Raw genomic sequence first — 19,050 nt, forward strand, 5'->3', positions numbered from 1 at the left:
TCCCAGGCCCACGGCTGGGAGACGAGTGGGGGCTGTGTCTCAGCAGCAGGAACTCTGCCCGAGCTCCCCGTCTCCAAATTCGGCCTGCCTGAGGCTCCAGAACCATCCTTTCCATTTTGCCCTCGCTGCCTCCCACCTGTCCCCAGCAGACCTCTGCAGGTCAGGAAGGGGACGCCCCTCCGCGGCTCCCGCGGGGCAGGAGGAGGCAGGCAGCAGTGGGGACCAGCAGGAGCAATCTCAGCTTCGCAAAGGCAGGAGGTACCTTGAACTCCCTCGGCCCAGGCCGGAGGAGCTGGGTTTGAGTGGTCCCTGGGCTGGCCCAGAAGCAGAGTCCCATGGGGAGAGTCATTCACCCTCTGACGTCCCGGACCATGTGCAAGAGGCCCCGGGAGACAGCAGAGTCCTCTTAAACCTCAGCTTCCCCAAAGGCAACAAGTGGGTGAGACGCGGGCAGCCTGGCTATCATTTCAAGAGGAGGGCACAGGCCAGAGGCCACCGGCTGGGTCAGAGGCCAGAGGCTGATGCCCGCCAGGAGCAGGCCAGGACCCCTCCTCTGCCTGCCGGGGTCTCGGCGCAGACGGCACCGGGGCAGCCACGAGGCCTGCGCTCCACACAGGAAAGCCAGGGTAAGCGATCGCAAGGGCTCACCTGGCAGCTGCCGAGGGGCGAGCTCCGTGAGGTCCTGCAGGCTGATGAAGAGGAGGAGGCCTGCGGCTCCGAACAGCAGGATGGATGAGAACATGCAGGCCAGCCGCATGGTTCCGGCTCGCGGGGTCATCCGGGGCTTGCTCCGGGGTCACCTCTCGGGTGTGGGAGACGCGTTCTTCCCTCATCATCCACACCAAGCGTCCATCAGGCCACGGTCTATGGGGGCAGATGGAGAGAAAGACGGTCCATCACCCAGGCCATGACACCCCGTGCGGGTGAGGCCCCAGTCACCGTGTGACCAAGCATAATCCCGGATCCCTCCATCCTTTAGAACTTACTCAGGTATCTCCCTTCCACTTTTTTTTTTAAAGACTATTTATTTCTTTTGGTGGCGGGGGTGGGGGGAGTTCAGGGAGGAGAAGGATAAGCAGGCTCCCTGCTCAGGGACCTAGAGCTCCATCCCAGGACCCTGAGATCATGACCTGAGCCAAAACCAAGAGCTGGATGCTTAACCAGTTGACTAAGCCACTGGGCACTTCCACCTTTTCAAGCCCAAGGAGGCTGAGGGAAGTCCGTCACCATCTGTACCTGGGACATGAGCTTCCTAGCAGGGTCTCCTGTATCTGCACCCCCATGGTTTTTCTGGGACACTCTGGCCTCTACCGGGGGGAGTCCAGGGTGGAGCCCAGAGACCCACAGCCAGTAAGAGCCCCTGCACTCTCCGAGCTTCCAGAAGAACAAGTGTGCTCCCTGGAGGGGGCCTAGGTACAGATCCAGCAATATGGGTCCTTGTCCCTTGCAACCAGCCTGATGGACAGAGAAGCTCTTGGATCTCTCTGCCCTGGCTCCTCTCTGCGGGATGCTGGGGACAAGGGTCTCCACAGAGCAAGATGCTTTGAGCAGGAGCCTTCCAGGCCAAGAGGCTATAAGAGACAGAGACTCCCCCTCCTGGGCTGCTCCTCTCAACAGCCAGAGCTGGGTCTCCCCGACAGATGGGGGGGCTAGAGGAATAGAGACTCCTCCAGGTAGTCAGGTGCACCAGCGGGAACCAAAGCTCTGGCCAGATCACAGCTACTCCCACTTTCGAGGCCCTCAGGCCTGTTGCTGAGGCAGCCAGACCTGCATTTGACAGATCCCAGGCTCAGAGGCGGGTGACAACATCCCTTGTGTCCCTGCAGACGAACACCTGTTGCTCTGGCCACTGCAGTCCCGGAGCAGGCCCAGGTGACTTGCCCCTCACCCTGGTTCCTCCTGAAGGGCAGAGAAATAGAGGCCAAACACCCCCAAAACCAATGAGTACTCCCAATTGGGCCAGGCTGTGGGTCAAGATGGGGGCACCCCAGGTCCATCTACTCATAGGAAGGGTGTAGGTTCCTACAGTGAGGTGAGGCAGGGCTGGAGCAGGACAGGTGAAGAGGGATCTGCACAGGAGGCCATGCTGGACAGGCAGGGAGTCCCGGACTTCACCTTTTAGAGGAGGGTCGCTCTGTGCCTTCGCCCATCCCTAGTATTTGGGGCGCAGAGATACCACCCCCTCTCCACCCAAGAAGCCTTGCAGGAGCTTCTCCCACCTTGATACAGGGCAGCGCCAAGGGAGGCTGAGGCCAGGTGGGCAGCTTCCAGCAGCCTCTGAGATCACAGGTGGGTGGCTGGGACCCCCCAACCAGACGTGACTGCTTGGCACAAGGGCATTTCTCTGCCCGGGGTGTCCCTGGGCACGGTACTTTGGTTGGGGAACCCATTCCTGCCCAAGCATCCAGGCGCTGAGGGAGGAAGCCCCAGCTATCGTCCTCTGTGTCCTCATGCTCCTGGGGGGGGGGGGGAGGCACGAGGCAGGAATGGGAAGAGGAGTCCTTCCCTCCCCAGCCCAGACAAAAATTCGCAAGGTCTAGACTATTCTCCGCAAAGCTCTGGGGCTGAAGAGTGGTAAATTGCAGGTTTGGGTTTCTCCCCTCTGCAGTCTCTGTAATTATGTTTTCACTCAGTTAACTTTAATTAACCCGCCCCAGGCCTCCACGCGCGGGAACGCGCCGGGCTCTCTGGGCCCTGCCGAGCAGGCGGTTCCCACGACCTCCCAGCTTTTATGTTCGGGAGGCAGCGCCGAGCAGGGCTCAGGTTTGCTGTGGCCCCCGCACCGGAGAGAGACGGCTGCTTCCTGCCATCAGCAGGGACACCCCTGCATGGGGCTCGCCACCTGTCCTGCTCTAGCCCTGCCTCACCCCACGGCAGGAACTACCCTTCCTATGAGCAGATGGCCCTGGGGTGCCCCGATCTCGACCCACAGTCTGGCCCAATTGGGCCAAAGTAGGCAGCCCCAGGTCCCCAAAGGCTCCGACCCTGAAGTCCCTTGTGGGGGGCCCTGTGGCTTCTGGCTCCAGGGCTGCCGGGGACAGGACTGTCCTGGGGGCCTGGCTCATCCTGCAAAGGCACAGACACAGCAGTGCAGGCCCCACCGGAGGACGGGGTCACTCTCAACACTGCCCGCGGAATGCCCTGTGTCCTTGGGTCTCCCAAGCCCTTCCCTCCATGATGACAGGCACCGCATGCAGGGACCACCAGGGCGGGCCTCGAGGTCTGGGGGACAGTGGGGGAGATGGAGCTCTTCTGTCTCTCGTCCTCACTCTGGGCCCTCCTGCCCCAAAGCAGTTGGCTCAACCCCCGGGGCTGCCCTGACAGTCATGGAAAGGAGGCAAGGGAGCAGAAGGGGGTCACACACGGACTCGGCAGCGGGGCAAGGCCCTCAGATAGGGAGCCGGGGAGGCACTCAAGGCCTCTCTGGAGAAGATGCTCACGCTCTAACACGCAAACACACATAGGCACACACACCATCGACGGTCCCCAGCAAGATCCCTGCTGTAAAGAAAGCGCCACAAGGCCCTGATGACGCTGGCGGTGGTGGCGGCACACTGCCCGACCGCCTGCAGCCACCCGGGCCTCCTGAGTCCGACGCAAGGCCAGGAGGCCAATCTGAGCTCGGGTGAGGCAAAGAGAGGAAGGAGGGTAAAGACAGCGGCAAGTTTAAGGCCAGGATACATGGCTCCCCAGTAAAACAGCTAATAAAGTGCCACCCAGTCTTGGCCCAAAGGCTCTATTTGATTAAAAAAAGGGGGTGGGGACCTCAGAAGCATGTGCAATCATCACTGCATTGTTTACAGTAGCCGGCGCCGCAGAAATGGCTCTGGAAGAACTGGCCAGTCCCCTCCGCTCCCCAGCCTGTCACGCTGTCACCGTACAAGCCAGGAGAGCCGTCTCCTGTCCTGCAGCAGTGACCTATCCTCACTTGATTCTGAACCTACCCAAACCAAAGCCCCCGCGTGGAGCCAGGCTCCAGCAGCTCAAGTGCCTGGGAGTCAGCAGGAGACCCACATCCCTGCCCCCGAATCTGGGGGTGGGCAGAGGAAACCAGCCCTGGGACCTGGACCTGCACCACGGCAGGAGCATCAACCATTCGAGGGTCTGGTTTCAGAGACCTTCCCTCTTGTTGACCCCCCAGGAGCATATGGCCCCCTCTCCGGGCCCAGGGCAGCTGGTGCTAGAGGCCTTCCCTGACCGCCCCCTAAGCATCAGGGCCCAGCCGTCCCCTCTGAGACCCTCCTCTGTGTCTGTTCTCGCCGCAGACCACCTACCCAGCCAACTCCCTGCCGTGTGCAAATGGGAATTGGAAGGTTAGCGCGCCTCCCCTCCTGGGTGACTGGCCTGCGGTCTGGCTGGGTCTTCGCTGCCCCGGGAGGGGGCCACCGTCACAGAAGCAGAGGAACCTCCTTCCTTGAAAGGTGGAGGGTGCACAGGAGATGAGCAAACACTCCAGAGAGTGTGCCTATCTGCTCCCCTATTGTTCCCTCGGGGGTCCTTGTCTTCAAAGTCTCACGTTAGTTTTAAGGTAACAGAGAGATGCTGGTCCAAGGCTGCTTGTCTCTGTCTCCCGGGAGTCGAGCTGCTGCCAGGGGGAGCGGACTCTACGATCCGTCCCAGGCCGGGGCCAGGCTGCCCAGGGCCCCACAAGCACACTCACAGGCCTCCGCTCCCACCTGGGACCGTCGCATCCTCACCGCACGCTGCATCACGCTCAGCTCCACTGACAAGCGGAAGACCCTGCACTGCCCCCCCACCCCTGCCTCCCTTCCAAGACCAACAGACAATAAGAAGATTCAAACAACTGAGGCAGAGCCAGGAGGACTGAAGCAAGAAAAACAAACAGCCCACTTAGTTTCTAGAAGGTCCTGTCCTCACAATCCCTAGTTTTCCCAGCGGCTCGCTCTCCCTGAGGACTGAGTGGCATCACTAATTTTTACTGTAAAAAAAAAAAATCCAATTAATCTTGTAAACACCTCCTGGGACACAGGTCAGGGCCAAGGATTCCTCCCATTTCCTTATTTATCTGATTTAAAAATTTGTCTCTTGGGAAAATTCACTTTAGGGCACAAGCAAGGACTTGGGAATTCAGCCAAAACGCACGCACCTCCAGTGGCGACAGGCCGGCAGGCAGATGGACGGATGGCTCCAAGGACACGCTTAGCTGCAGCTGCTCCGAGGCCTGGATGCTTCCCCCGGTCACCCAGAGGACCCCCTGTGGCCGTGGGGACCCCTGGAGGCAGCCCGAGGCGCCCGGCCCTGTGCCCATGGGAGCACCCACTTGGTATGTGGACCCCGGGCCCCAGAAAGTTCTCCGTCCAGTCAGTCTCCTCCTTGCACGGGCAGGAGCGAACAATGACGTCCCTCCCGGCTGAGGGCTCCAGGAGGAACTGCTCATCGGGAGAGAGGCTGCTATGGCAACTTGAGGAGGATGGAGCCAGCCACCGGCGTCACCTTGAATCCGGCACCCGGTTCCCCCTCTGCCCCTCCGAGGCTCCCACGCCCCCCCCCACCCCCCCCACCCCCCTGACCCCGGTAACCCAGCCGCTCCTCGCTAATCGGAGCACACAGCCCGTCCCCTGAGAACACCACCTCCATCTGTTTTGTCAGACGAGTTCTTCCGTGTGTGCGGCTCCTGCTTGCTTCTGAGATGGGGTTCTTCTTGATTTCAGCTCATTAAAATCCTGCAGCTAATTAAAACCGTTCTCCCAGCAGCGGCGGCGGCAGCAAACTCCGGGATGAGTCCCTCCAGTTTTTATGCGTAGGCATAAAGTTGCAAGGCTCTGCAAGGGTGACGCCAGCCCCACCTGCCACCCCACCTGCAGCCCCACCTGCCGCGGGAGGGCGCTGGCCAGGGTCCTGAAGTGCCCAGGGCCCAGCCTCCGCACGTCCTAGCCCGCACGGTGCACCCCACTCCTGGGGGAGGCAATACCCCCGCCACACTCATCCCATTACAAGGCAGGGATTCCCTCCAATTCCCCATACTCTCCGCTGGGTGGGAGGAAAGGGAGCCCCAAGGCATAAATCAGGCTCAAAGAGCCCCGAAGCCTTGTCCCCACACCTGGATCCACCAGGCTACAGCCCAGCTTCCCATCATGGCTTACACAAAGAGGCGGAGAGGAAGCCTGCAAACACACAGCTGCAGCAAGGGGCCCTAAAAGGGGTTCCTGAGAGCCTGGCCAAGATGTCATAAGCTACGATGCCCTTGAATGCTTGGGGGTAGGACCACACCATGGATACATCTCTACCCAGGACTTCATTTTTGGGGCATTTTATGAGGCAGGGTAGGGGACAGTAATTATGCAGGTAGAGGAACTGAGTCCAATCCTGGCAGGATGTGGGATGGGGACCCACCCCCCAAACCCATGAGCATGTGTACCTCTATGACAGCCCTTCTCCAACCGCATGATGTGGCCCCCAGAGCAGTGTCACAGCCTCTCCTCATCTTTGTATTCCCAGCACTCAGCACTGTGCCTGGCACAGGGCAGGTGATCAATAATCTGCGCTGCATGTGGCACGAGCAGGGGTTGACAGATCGGGATGTCTGGGCCATCTCCAGAGAGGCACTCCACGAACCTAGAATTTCTAAAAGGCCATGCATGTTTTAGGGAGCTGTGAGTTTGTTTTGATCAGGTCTGGGTTAGAATTAGGCCCAAAGAGTAGCCCAAACCTGTGAGAAAAGTGGAGGCAATGAAGTGAGCTCCATTAGAGAGCCTGATGGAACCTGGCAGCTCCCACATACCCAACACACACTCACCAGCGGAACCCCACTTTTGTATCCTCATTTTGGTAGGGCAGATTTCAAATCATGAGGCTTGAAGACTAATACATTCATGGAGGTAAATGGACTCTAGTCCTACGTATACACATGTATTAGTTAACATAATATATGTACAAACAAATGGATTATGCTAGGAAATTGCTACTTGAAATTAAAATTTGAATGTGTTGATCAAAAGTCAATGAGGAGTGTAGGGGAAAGATAATGGAGACGGAGCATCCTGAGTTCACCTCCACCTGTGGACACACCAAAGCATCAACTAGATGTGCGACAACTCACTCTGAAAACAACCTGAAGACTAGCCAAACAGAGCTTCCCAAGCTAAAGATATGAAGAGAAGACCATATTGAGAAGAACAGGAGGGGCAGAGATAAAGTCGGGAACCAAACCTTGGATGTGACAACCCACAAGCAGGAGGGACATCACAGGCATGGAGGAGTGAGAGGGGAAGCCCCACACCAGGCATCCCTGGCTCTGAGGATCTGCACAGAGAAGATGAGCCCCCATGATGTCTGGCTTTGAAAATCAGCGGGACTTACCTTCAGAAGAGCTGGAGGTTTATAGGAATCCTACTCTCCAGTCTTAAAGGACCAGTGCACTATATCACTGGGCCCCAAGACCCAGCACAGAAGCATCAGTTTAAAAAGTGTCTGGGGGTATACATGAAGGGGATTTATTGACTAATTCTAGGATACGTGTTGGAGGATTAGGGCTCTGCAATTTTCTCCAGGAACAGAAGTGCTGACAGGTGCTATTTCTCCTGCCCTCCTTCTGCCTTGGCCAGATGCTTGTGGGAGCCAGTTCTGATGCTCTCCATCTACCTGGTTAGCACCTTGCCCTGCCTCAGCATTCCCCTGCAGAAGAGCCCCGCCCAACCCAACCCACCAGAAGACTCCCCTGTAAAACAGTTCCCACACTGGGCAGCCCCAGGCAGGACCCGTGCCCTTCTAGAGGGCCATCAGTTGCCACACCAACAAGCAGCTCTGGTCAGAACTGGCACACTTCCAGAGCAAATCTTGACCCAGGGAGTGGGGGACTGAGCCCTACCAACCAGCACACACCATAGCTAGTTGGCCCTTTGAGCCAACTGCCTGTGAAGCAAGCCCAGCCCACCAGTGCACCCTCAGCAGTCAGCCCAGTCCCAAAAGGAGGTGCTCACAGCCCACGTAGGCAAGCACCATATATATACATACGCAACAAACACAGAGTCAGACAAAGTAAGGAGACAGGTATAGGATTCAAACACAAGAACAAGACAAAACCCTCGAAAACAAGCTAAACAAAACACAGATAAGGAATCTATCTGATAAAGAATTCAAATTAATGATTATACTCACCAGACTTGAGAGAAGAATGGAGGAACTCAATAAGAACTTCAATAGAAAGTATAAAAAAGAACTAGTCAGAGCTAAATACAATTAAGTGGAATGAAAAATATACTAGAAGAATTAACAGCAGATTAGAGTATGCAGAGCAGACCAGTGACCTGGAAGTCAGGGTAGTAAAAAACAACTACACTGGAAAAAAAAAAGAAATGAAAATAGGTTAAGGGACAACATCAAGCATAAAAACATTCACATTACAGGGATCTTAGATGAAGAGAGAGAAAAAAAGGGTAGAAAATGTACCCAAAGGAATAATAACCGAAAACTTCCCTACCTAGGGAAGGAAACAAACATCCACGTCCAAGAATCACAGAGAGCCCCAAACAAGATGAACCCAAGGAGGTCCACATCAAGACACATAACACGACAAAACATAAAGATAAAAAAATAATATTTTCTTGAAAAGATTTTATTTATTTATTCATGAGACACACACAGAGAAAGGCAGAGATATAGGTAGAAGAAGAAGCAGGGTCCCTGTGGGGAGCCTGATGTGGGACTCGATCCCAGGACCCTGGGATCACGACCTAAGCCAAAGGCAGACACCCAACCACTGAGCCACCCATGTGTCCCAATAAAAAGGGAATCTTAAAAGCAGCAAGAGAAAAACAGTTACATATTAGGGAAACCCCAAAAGGCTATCAGCTGCTTTTTCAGCATAAACTTTTCAGGCCAGAAGAGAGCGGCATGATGTATTCAGTGTTGAAAGGAAGAAACCAATAACCAAGAATACTCTACTCTGCGAAGTTATAATTTAGAATTGAAAGAGAGGCAAAGTGTTTCCCAGACAGAAGTTAGAGGAGTGCATCACCACTAAACTGGCCCATGAGACATGTTTAAGGGAATTCTTCAGGTGAAAGAAAAGACCCATGACTAAAAGTAAGAAAATTATGATAGAAAAAAAATTACTGGCAAAAGCAAGCATACAGTAAAGGTAGTAGATCAATCACTTATAAAGTTAGTATGAAGGTTAAAATACAAAAATAGTAAAATCAATTATTTCTACAAAAATTAGTCAAGGGATACATAAAATAAAAAGATGCAAAATATGATGCCATATGCATGAAACGTGGAGGGGGGAGCAAAAAAGTGCTTTTAGAATGTGTTCAAACTTAAATGACCATCAACTTATTATAAACTGCTATATACATAGGATGTTATGTTATGTATGTGTTGCTTGATAGTAACCACAAACCAAAAACCTATAACCTATATAAAAAGTGAAGACAAAAGAATCCAAGTGTAACACTAAAAGTCATCAAACACAAGGGAAGAGAGCAAGAGAAGAAGAACAGAGAAATATAGAAACAATCGCAAAAATAATTAACAAATGACAATACATACCTGTAAATAATTACTTTAAATGCAGCTGCGCTAAATGCTGCCATCAAAAGACACAGAGTGACTGAATGTACAGAAAACCAAACTCATCTATATGCTGCCTACAAGAGACTCCTTTCAGAACTAATGACATATACAGACTGAAACTGAGGGGATGAAAAAGAGATATTCCATGCAAATGGAAGCAAAAAAAAAAAAAAAAAGGCGAGGCAGCAATCACAGTAAATAGTCCTTAAAACAAAGACTGCAGCAAGAAACAAAGAAAGGCATTATACAATGATAAAAGGATCATTCCAACAAGAGGATATAATAATTGTAAATATCTATGCACCTAAGGTAGGAGCTCCTAAATATATAAAGCAAATATTAACAGACATAAAGAGAGAAATTGACAGTAATACAACAATAGTAGGGGACTTTAACACCCCACTTACATCAATGGATAGATTATCTAGACAGAAAATCAATAAGGAAACAGCAGTTTTGAATGACACATTAGAGCAGATGGGCTTAAAAGATATATACAGAACATTCCATCTAAAAACAGCAGAATATACATTTCTTTCAAGTGCACATAAAACATTTTCTAAGATCATATGTTAGGCCACAAAACAAGTCTCAATAAATTTAAGATTGAAATCATATCAAGCATCTTTTCCAACCACAATGGTATAAAACTAGATATCAACTACAAGAAAAAACTGGAAAAAACACAAATGTGTGGAGGCTAAACAATATGCTACTAAACAACCAATGGATCAAAGAGGAAACAAAAAAATACATGGAGACAAATGAAAACAAAAACACATGGTTCAAAATCTCTGGGACACAGCAAAAGCAGTTCCAAGAGCGAAGTTTATAGTGATATAGGCCTACTTCAAAAGGCGAGAAGAATTTCAATCTAATCTTCTACCTAAAGGAACTAGGAAAAAAAAAATGTCCAATGTTGGCAAAAAGAAGGAAATCATAAAGATCAGACAGGGCAGTAATAAATGAAACAGAGACCAAAAAAAAAAAAAAACCCAAAACCAAAACCAAACCAAAACAAGAAAAACAAATAAGCCATAGAGAAGATCAATGATACCATTAGTCAGTTCTTTGTAAAGATAAACAAAATTGATAAACTTTTAACTAGACTAGTCAAGAAAAGAGAAGAGTAACATAAATAAAATCAGATAAGAGAAGTTACAACTGAGAGCACAGAAATACAAAGGATTGTAAGAGACTACTACAAAAACTGCCAACAAATTGAACAATCTACAACAGATGGATGAATTGCTGGACACATACAATCTTCCTCACCTCAATCAGGGTGGAATAGGAAATTTGAACTAATTACTAGTAATGAAATTAAATGAGTAATCAAAAAACTCCCAACAAGCAGAAGTCCAGAACCAGATGGCTTCACAGGTGAATTTTCCCAAATGATTAAGGAAGAGCTAATACCTATCCTTCTCAAACTATTCCCAAAAATAGAAGAGGAAGAAATGTTTCCAAATTAATTCTACGAGGCTAGCATCACCCTGATGCCCAAGCCAGACAAAGACATGACAAAAAACAAAGATTACAGGCTGATATCCCTGATGAACACAGATGCAAAAATCCTCAACAAAATGTCAGCCGACTGGATTTGAAAATACACTAAAAGGATCATTCAACATATCAAGTGACATTTATTCCAGGGATGCAGAACAGTTGTTCACATTCACAAATCAATCAACACAATACACAACATTAACAAAATGAAGGATAAAGTCATATGATCATCTCAATAGACACAGAGAAAGCATTTGACAAAATTCAACATTCATTCTTGATAAACTCTCAACAAAGTGGGTATAGCATAATAAAGGTTATATGTGACAAACCCATAGTTAATATCATACTCAATGATGAAAAGCCAAAAGCCTTTCTTCTCAGACCAGGAACAAGACAAGGATGCCCCTTTTACCACTTTTATTCAACATGGTATTGGAAGTCCAAGCCACAGCAATTCAACAGGAAAAAGAAATAGAAATAATCCAAATTGATGAGGAAGAAGCAAAATGTCACTATTTGCAAATGATATGCAAATATTACAATATATAGACATATAAAAATATAACCGTAAAGACTCCACCAAAAAAAACTATTAGACCTAATAAAGGAGTTCAGTACAGTTGTAGGATATGAAATCAAGATCCAGAAATCTGTTGCATTTCTATCCACTAATAACTCACAGAAAGAGAACTTAAGAAAACAATTCCATTTATAATTACATCAAAAAGAATAGGATACCTAGGAATAGATTTAGCCAGGGAGGTGAAAGCTCTATATTCTGAAAATTATAAGATATTGATAAAAGAAACTGAAGATGATTAATAGGAAAATAGAACCATGCTTATGGATTGGAAGTATTGTTAAAATGTCCATACTACCCAAAGAATCTACAGATGCAATGTCAATCAAAATATCAATATTACTTTTTACAGAATTAGAACAAATAATCCTAACATTTATGTGGAACCACAAAAGATCCCAAATAGCCAAAGCCATCTTGAGAAAGAACAAAGCATTGGTATCATGACCCCAGATTTCAAACTATACTACAAAACTATAGTAATCAAAACAGTATAGTTCTTTTTTTTTAAGTTTTATTTATTTATGATAGTCACAGAGAGAGAGAGAGAGAGGCAGAGACATAGGCAGAGAAGCAGGCTCCATGCACCGGGAGCCCGACGTGGGATTCGATCCCGGGTCTCCAGGATCGCGCCCTGGGCCAAAGGCAGGCACCAAACCGCTGCGCCACCCAGGGATCCCAAAACAGTATAGTTCTGGCACAGAAATAGACACATAGATCAACAGAACAAAATAGAGAGCCCAGAAATACATCCACAATTACACAGTCAATTAATATTCAACCAAAGAGGCAAAAATAAACAACAGGGAAAATACAGTCTCCTCAATAAATGGTGTTGGGGCAACTGGAGAGCTACATGCAAAAGAATGAAACTAGACCGCTTTCACTATACACAAAAATAAACTCAAAATGGGCTAAAGACCTAAACATAAGACCTGAAACCATAAAAATCCTAAAAGAAAACCTAAGCAGTAAATATGTAGGCATTGGCCTCAACAATATTTTTCTTTTCTTTCTTTTTTTTTTAAGGTTTATTCGAGAGAGGGAGAGAGAGTGCGAGAAAGCATGAGCAGGAGTATGACAGAGGGAAAGGAAGAAGCAGACTCCTCACTGAGCAGGAAGCCCAATATGGGGGCTCGATCCCAGGACCCTGGGATCATGACCTGAGCCAAAGACAGATGCTTAACTGGCTGAGCCACCCATGTGCCCCTTAGCAGTATTTTTCTAGATAGGTTTCCCCAGGCAAAGGAAACAAAAGCAAAAACAAACGATTAGGGACTACATCAAATGAAAAAGCTTTTGTCCAGTGAAGGAAACCATTAACAAAATGAAAAGGCAACCTGCTGGATGGGAGAAGATATTTGCAAATGATACATCTGATATAGTATTAATATTCAAAATATACAAGGCTCTCATACAACTGAATACAAAAAGCTACAAATAATCCAATTAAAAAATTGGTCAGAGATATCACCTCACACCTATCAGAATGGCTAAAATTAAAAAATACAAGAAACAACAAATGCTGGCAAGGATGTAGAGAAAAAGGAACCCTGGTGCACTATTGGTGGGAATGTAAATTGGTGCAGCCACTATGGAAAACAGTATGGAGGTTCCTCAAAAAATTAAAAATGGAAATACTCTATAGCCTAGCTTCTTGGTATTCACCCGAAGAAAACGAAAACAAGTAATTCAAAAAGATAACATGCACCCCTATATTCACTACAGCATATTTTGCAATAGCCAAGATACGGAAGTAACCCAAGTGTCCAACGATGGGTGAATGGACACAGATACCGTGTATATATACAAGCACACAACGGGTTGTTATTCATCTATAAAAAAAAAAGAATGAGATCTTGGCATTTGCACCAGGGATGGAACTAGAGGGTATTATGTTAAGTGAAATAATTTAGACTGAGAAAGGCAATATCCTGATTTTACTTACATGCGGAATCTAAAAACAAAACAAATGAACACAGAAATCGGCAAACACCACACATGCTGCAACTTCGAGGAGCACTGAGGACGTTGTATTATGTGAAACTAGCCCGGCACAGTGGGACAAACACTGTATGACTCCACGCAGTCAAATCCAGAGGCCGAACGTAGAATCAAGGTCACCAGGGAGGAAGAATGGGGAATTGTTAAGTAATCCGTACAGTTTCAGTTGGGGAAGTTGAAGGAGGTTCTGGAGATGGGTGGTGGTGATGGCTGCACAACAATGTGAATGTATTCAATGTCTCTGGACTTAAAAATGATTAAAATAGTAATATTTTAGGGGCGCCTGTCCAGCTCAATTGGAGGCACATGTGACTCTTGACCTTGGGGTCATGAATTCGAGCCCCATGTTGGGTGTACAGATTACTTATATGAATAAATAAAACTTTAAAAAAACAGTGAATTGGGATCCCTGGGTGGCTCAGTGGTTTAGCGCCTGCCTTTGGCCCAGGGCTTGAGCCTGCATGGAGCCTGCTTCTCCCTCTGCCTGTGTCTCTGCCTCTCTCTCTCTGTCTCTCATGAATAAATAAATAAAATCTTAAATAAAATACTTTAAAAAATAAAAAAACAGGGATCCCTGGGTGGCGCAGCAGTTTGGTGCCCGCCTTTGGCCCAGGGCGCGATTCTGGAGACCCGGGATCAAATCCCACATCGGGCCCCCAGTGCATGGAGACTGCTTCTCCCTCTGCCTATGTCCCTGCCTCTCTCTCTCTCTCTCTCTGTGACTATCATAAATAAATAAAAATTAAAAAAAAATTAAAAAAAAAACTTAAAAAAAAATAAAAATAAAAAAATAAAAAATAGTAAATTTTATATTATATGTATTTTACCACAGTAAAAACAACAAACAAAACAAAAGCAAACTAAAGGTTGAAACTGAGCAGAAACCACCCTCTACCTGTTAGCTTCCCTCATCTCACAGGTGACTACATATGGGCCCAGGAGCTGAGGATGAGAGAAGGGTCAAGTTCATGCCCGTGTGAAACACGACCAGGACAGAGGGGAGCTGGGTTTGTGGTCGAGGCAGCCTGAAGAAAGCAGCCAGATGCCACGAGATGGACACCAGGCTCAGAGGGGGGAGCCCAGGTTCTCGGCCTATCTGTCCCTCCAAGTTGTGGGACCCTTACGATTGTATTTCCCAATCTCCAAATCAGCCTGTGCCCAAAATATCCATTGTAGATGAGTTCCCAAGTTCCTTGCAGCGCTGGTGCGAGACAAGTGTCAAAACAGAAAGGTGTTAGTGAAATTCATTTGCACAAGGCCACTTTCAGGCAGAGCAGGAGGCCTTCTGGCTAGGACATCCCTTATGCACACCTGCCATCCGTCCCTTGCTGCAAATCTGAATCGCTGCTGGGCTTCCACGGACGAAGCTGCCAAGCTCTTTCCCTTTAAGGCAACTCAGTCCTTGTGGAAGAAGCAGAGGCCTCGGATGTAGGTGTTAAACTGGAAACTGTGCTCTCAGGTTCTTTCTGAGCCACAAAACCTTGCTCCCCTGAGGCCTGCCCGGCTGAGGTGAGTCCCACTTAAGGCCACTCCCTCCCTAGATGACCACTGCTCTCTCTGTTTGAACATCTACACGGAGCCCAGCAGAGATAGTGCCTCATTTTAAGAATTCTTTTTTTTTTTTAAGAATTCATTTTAAGGCAGAAATCTAAACAGGCCTAGTGATGGGGATCCCACTACTATCTTTAAGATTAAAAATCTTTAATTTGGGGGGGCATCTGGGTGGCTCAGTCGGTTAAGCATCCAACTCTTGGTTTTGGCTCAGGTCACGATCTCATGGTTTGTGGGATGGAGCTTCTTGTCAGGCTCCATGCACCGAGGGAAGTCTCCTTGAGATTCTCTCTCTGCCCCTCCCCCCACTTGCGTGCTCTCTCTCAAATAAATAAATAAATAAAGATCTTCAATTTTTAAAGAATTTAAACATGAGGGACCCTTGTGGCAACGGAGATGTCCTCTATCTTGACTATATCAATGTCAACATCCTCGTTGTGACTCGTTTTACAACACGGACGGGAGGAGGCTGACAGGAAAGAGGATACACTGAGATCACCCGGTATTATTTCTTACAACTGTTATGTGAATCTAAAATTATCCCAAAATGAACAGTTTAATTTTTTAAAAATCAAGAACTTAAAAGTAACTGGCCTTTCAACTCATGCATAATGGAAGCAAATTCTAATGTTGTGCACGTAAATAATAGATAACCATTTTCATGGATCAGCGCCATCCTTTGTTGTATAAGAAACATTTTAAAGTTAAGGGACTATGCCTTTAATAGAAAAATTTGATGTGTTAGCAACTACTGGTTGATCTTTGTGCATTTTTCAATTGCAAATTGCACTTTAAAAATGCAAACAATTATTAATATTGATTTGGACTCAAACAATATTGAATTTCAATATATTTCCAGCTCTTTTATGAATTACCCTGTGGATACGTGGTGATTATGATAAAAGAGCATTTGCATGCTCAATTTCTTTTCAGTGAGGAACCTTGAAGAGAGCTGATGTGATCCATGGATAATGAACTTCACAGGGACAAGACTGGCTCCAGAGTCCTCTGCCAGACCCTCCAACCTAGCAGGAGGCACAGGCTTTCAGGGCCACTTTCTCCAAGCCGATATTATAGAGCACAGGCTATGAACGACTGCTCAAGGCCTGAAATGGGATTTAATGTCATAGTTTTTAGGGCAAGGAGAATGAATAGATGTGTATCATGCTTTGTTAACCTTCCAGGTGCCATGCTGGATACTACATAAACATCCCATTTAGCTTTCGAACAATAACCTCTCAAAGTAAAATCGTTATCCCTGTTTGACACCGGTTTGGTTCTCTGTAAGGAGATGCAGAGATGGAGTCTAGGGTACAAAATATTTATTAGGGATCAATGCCTGTGAAGGGAAAAGGGAGGAAGTCAAAGCAAGAAGAAGAAGTTAGACAGGGGATGTAGGTCCAACATAGCCTGGGCAGAGAATGTTGAAGTAGGTGTAGCCCATGGGAGTGTCCCGTAGCAGGCGTAAATGGCTGCATCTTCATGCCTCACCCTACTTAGTAGCTGGATGTGGCACGCCCAGGGGAAGGCATGACCCCAGATCGGACAGTCTGCTGCAGCCAAAGCAGATCCTGAAGGAGCTGACAGCTGGGGCATGGCTGTTGACCACATGTCCCGTGGGTGCTCAGAGAATCCTTCCTGGAGGGGGAGCAGGACAGCGCATCTCCAGGTCTCCCACCATCTCACAGAGGATGAAATTAAGATCCAGGGAGACTAAACACGGCCAAGGTTACATTCTACATAAGCCACCCCAGATCTGCCCGACTCAAATCTTGCCTCTCTGCATCCTATTCACTGCTTCTCCCAAACAGAAGCATAGATCAAACTGTCCTGACCTTCAGCTACTGAGACATGAAGGTCTGAAAGTCTCCAGAGGAACACGCAGAAAGTCTGACTGCGTAAGCAGATACCCTCACCTCACCTCTGCTAACATCCCTGCAACACGCACGCGTGTGCGCACACACATGCTTTGTTCTTGGCGATTATCTCATTGCTAATGGAAGGTAGGGGCATGGATTATTTGGGTTAAAAGTTCCCCTGACAGTACAGCCTGGAGAGCATCTCCCCCCCACCCCCAGCAGAGCCACTGGGTCTCGCCAAGAGCAGCAGACGATGTATGATGCTGCACGGCCTCCTTTTACTTTTAGAAAGCACTGAGCTCTTCACATTTTCCAGCTGCTCTGACATCCACAGCCACAGCAGGGAAAATTACAGGGAGGAAAAAATTGCATATTTACTTCTCAAAATTGAAAGTTGGGGTATAATATGGACAGAAAGGAGTGTATGAGTAAACCTAGAATGCCCTGGCCCCTGGCAGGGTGCAGCTGCCTCCAAGCTGCAAACGGCAATCCACAGACTCCAGAAGAAGAGAGAATGGCAAGGAGGTTTGGCTTCCTTCCAGGGAATCCCTCTCCTTGTGGCTGGCACAGGGAGGCCCCAGAGGACTTGCCTTTGTGTTCCCAGCTGCCAATAATGCCTGGCACAGAGTAGGTGTTCGGGCAATGTGTGGTGAGCAAAGAGAGAACTAGTAAGGGGGGGGGGAGAGGAGAGGAAGGGATCCTTCCTTGCACACTAGGACCAGCTCAATCCTTCGGGTTGAGGTCATGTGGAGCCCAGCATGTGGTGCACAGTGTGCACGTGCGATGCATCCCCTTTGGGAGCACGCCGGCCTCTTTCAGCTGGCTCCGTGGCTAACCATCACATTCTTGATCCCCACTAGTCCAGCATGATTTTCCCTGGAGCTCTCTTCAGAACAGCTGGTGTCATCCGACCTGAGGACTCAAAGACTAAGAACACGGCAGAGCTATCAAGTCTGCTGGCCCTGTTCTGGTTGCTCTGTGGAGAACTGGGTCTCCCTCAGGCTACCAGGAGGGGGCCAGAGCTGTGAGCAACCTGGAAGTTCTAAGATATGAGCCTGCCTTCTCCATGAGGCTTTGCTGCCCATCCCCCTCCTGCGGACATCCGGTGCTTCAAGTTTCCTCTACCCTACTGACCCTCAATGCCTCCCCCCACTTTCACCAGAGGGTGTTGGAAAGCCAGAAATGTGGGCTCACCCTGACCCTCCCTCCCCCTCTCTCCACTCCAACTGTAGACTCAGTCTCCTGGGTGTTTCCTGTCCAACTTTTTTCTCTGCCAGCCTCTCGGTGAGGCTGATTCAGCACCGGGTGCCTGGACAGCTCCCCCACCTCTCTGACATCCTCTGTCAACATCCCCATAGGGCAGTTGCTGTCACTCCCTCATTCAAAAGGGTCTGAGGGCCCCCAGCTGCCCAGTGGTCCAAGTCTCAATGTCTTAGCATATTCCACAAGGCCCACTGAGTATCCAGTGTCTGCAGCTCTCCTGCCTTCAGTCTCATTTCTCACCATTTCCTGATGGACCCCAGACCAGGTGAGGGGCCCTCCTGTGTGTTCCCAGAGCCCCTCGGGCTTTCCTCTAACATTAGTGAGATGCTAATGTCGAGGAAAGAGCTCTGGGCTCTTTCCTACAGTCCTTGGGTAGAGGGAAGTGGCTCAGGACAGGTGAGGGGGCCACTGGGTCCCAGTCCTCTCCCTTCAGGGCACGTGCTCCTCATTGGGTGGTCTTGCTCTTGTCTCCAAAAGGCTTTGCTGACTTTTTTGCTTATGTTGGACAACAAACAGGGGATCTGTTTTTTCTCTCCCTGAGCCTTCTGCCTCTTTTCTGCTGTCCTAGGTCACTGACTTTCTCATCTCTCAGCCTCGAGGACACAGAGAGAAAAGGTGCTAACTCTTTATGATCCCTGGACATGATATTCTATGGTATGTTTGCTGGGCCAAGGATGTAGGCAGCGCTCACTGGCTGGGAGCACCCCACAGCAGAATGGCATCCATGCAAGTCCCACCCATGCCCTT

General features: G+C 48.7%; 1 protein-coding gene across 5 annotated transcripts in view; it reads right to left on the reverse strand.

Moving 5' to 3' along the window:
- Positions 1–19,050, reverse strand: part of CHST8 (carbohydrate sulfotransferase 8) — a 130,132-nt gene that overhangs the window by 65,129 nt on the left and 45,953 nt on the right. For 4 of the 5 annotated variants that reach the window (XM_025425193.3, XM_025425194.3, XM_049095822.1 and 1 more), the window contains one exon: positions 649–864. In XM_025425193.3, the coding sequence (XP_025280978.1) occupies positions 649–778 (130 nt within the window). In that variant the 5' untranslated portion in view covers positions 779–864. Of the gene's footprint in view, positions 1–648; positions 865–5,107; positions 5,420–19,050 lie in introns of those variants that run through there. The other variant, XM_025425192.3, reaches the window with a different exon arrangement.

The sequence above is a fragment of the Canis lupus genome, chromosome 1 (assembly GCF_003254725.2).
Source record: "Canis lupus dingo isolate Sandy chromosome 1, ASM325472v2, whole genome shotgun sequence".
In the NCBI taxonomy this organism is placed as follows: Eukaryota; Metazoa; Chordata; class Mammalia; order Carnivora; family Canidae; genus Canis; species Canis lupus.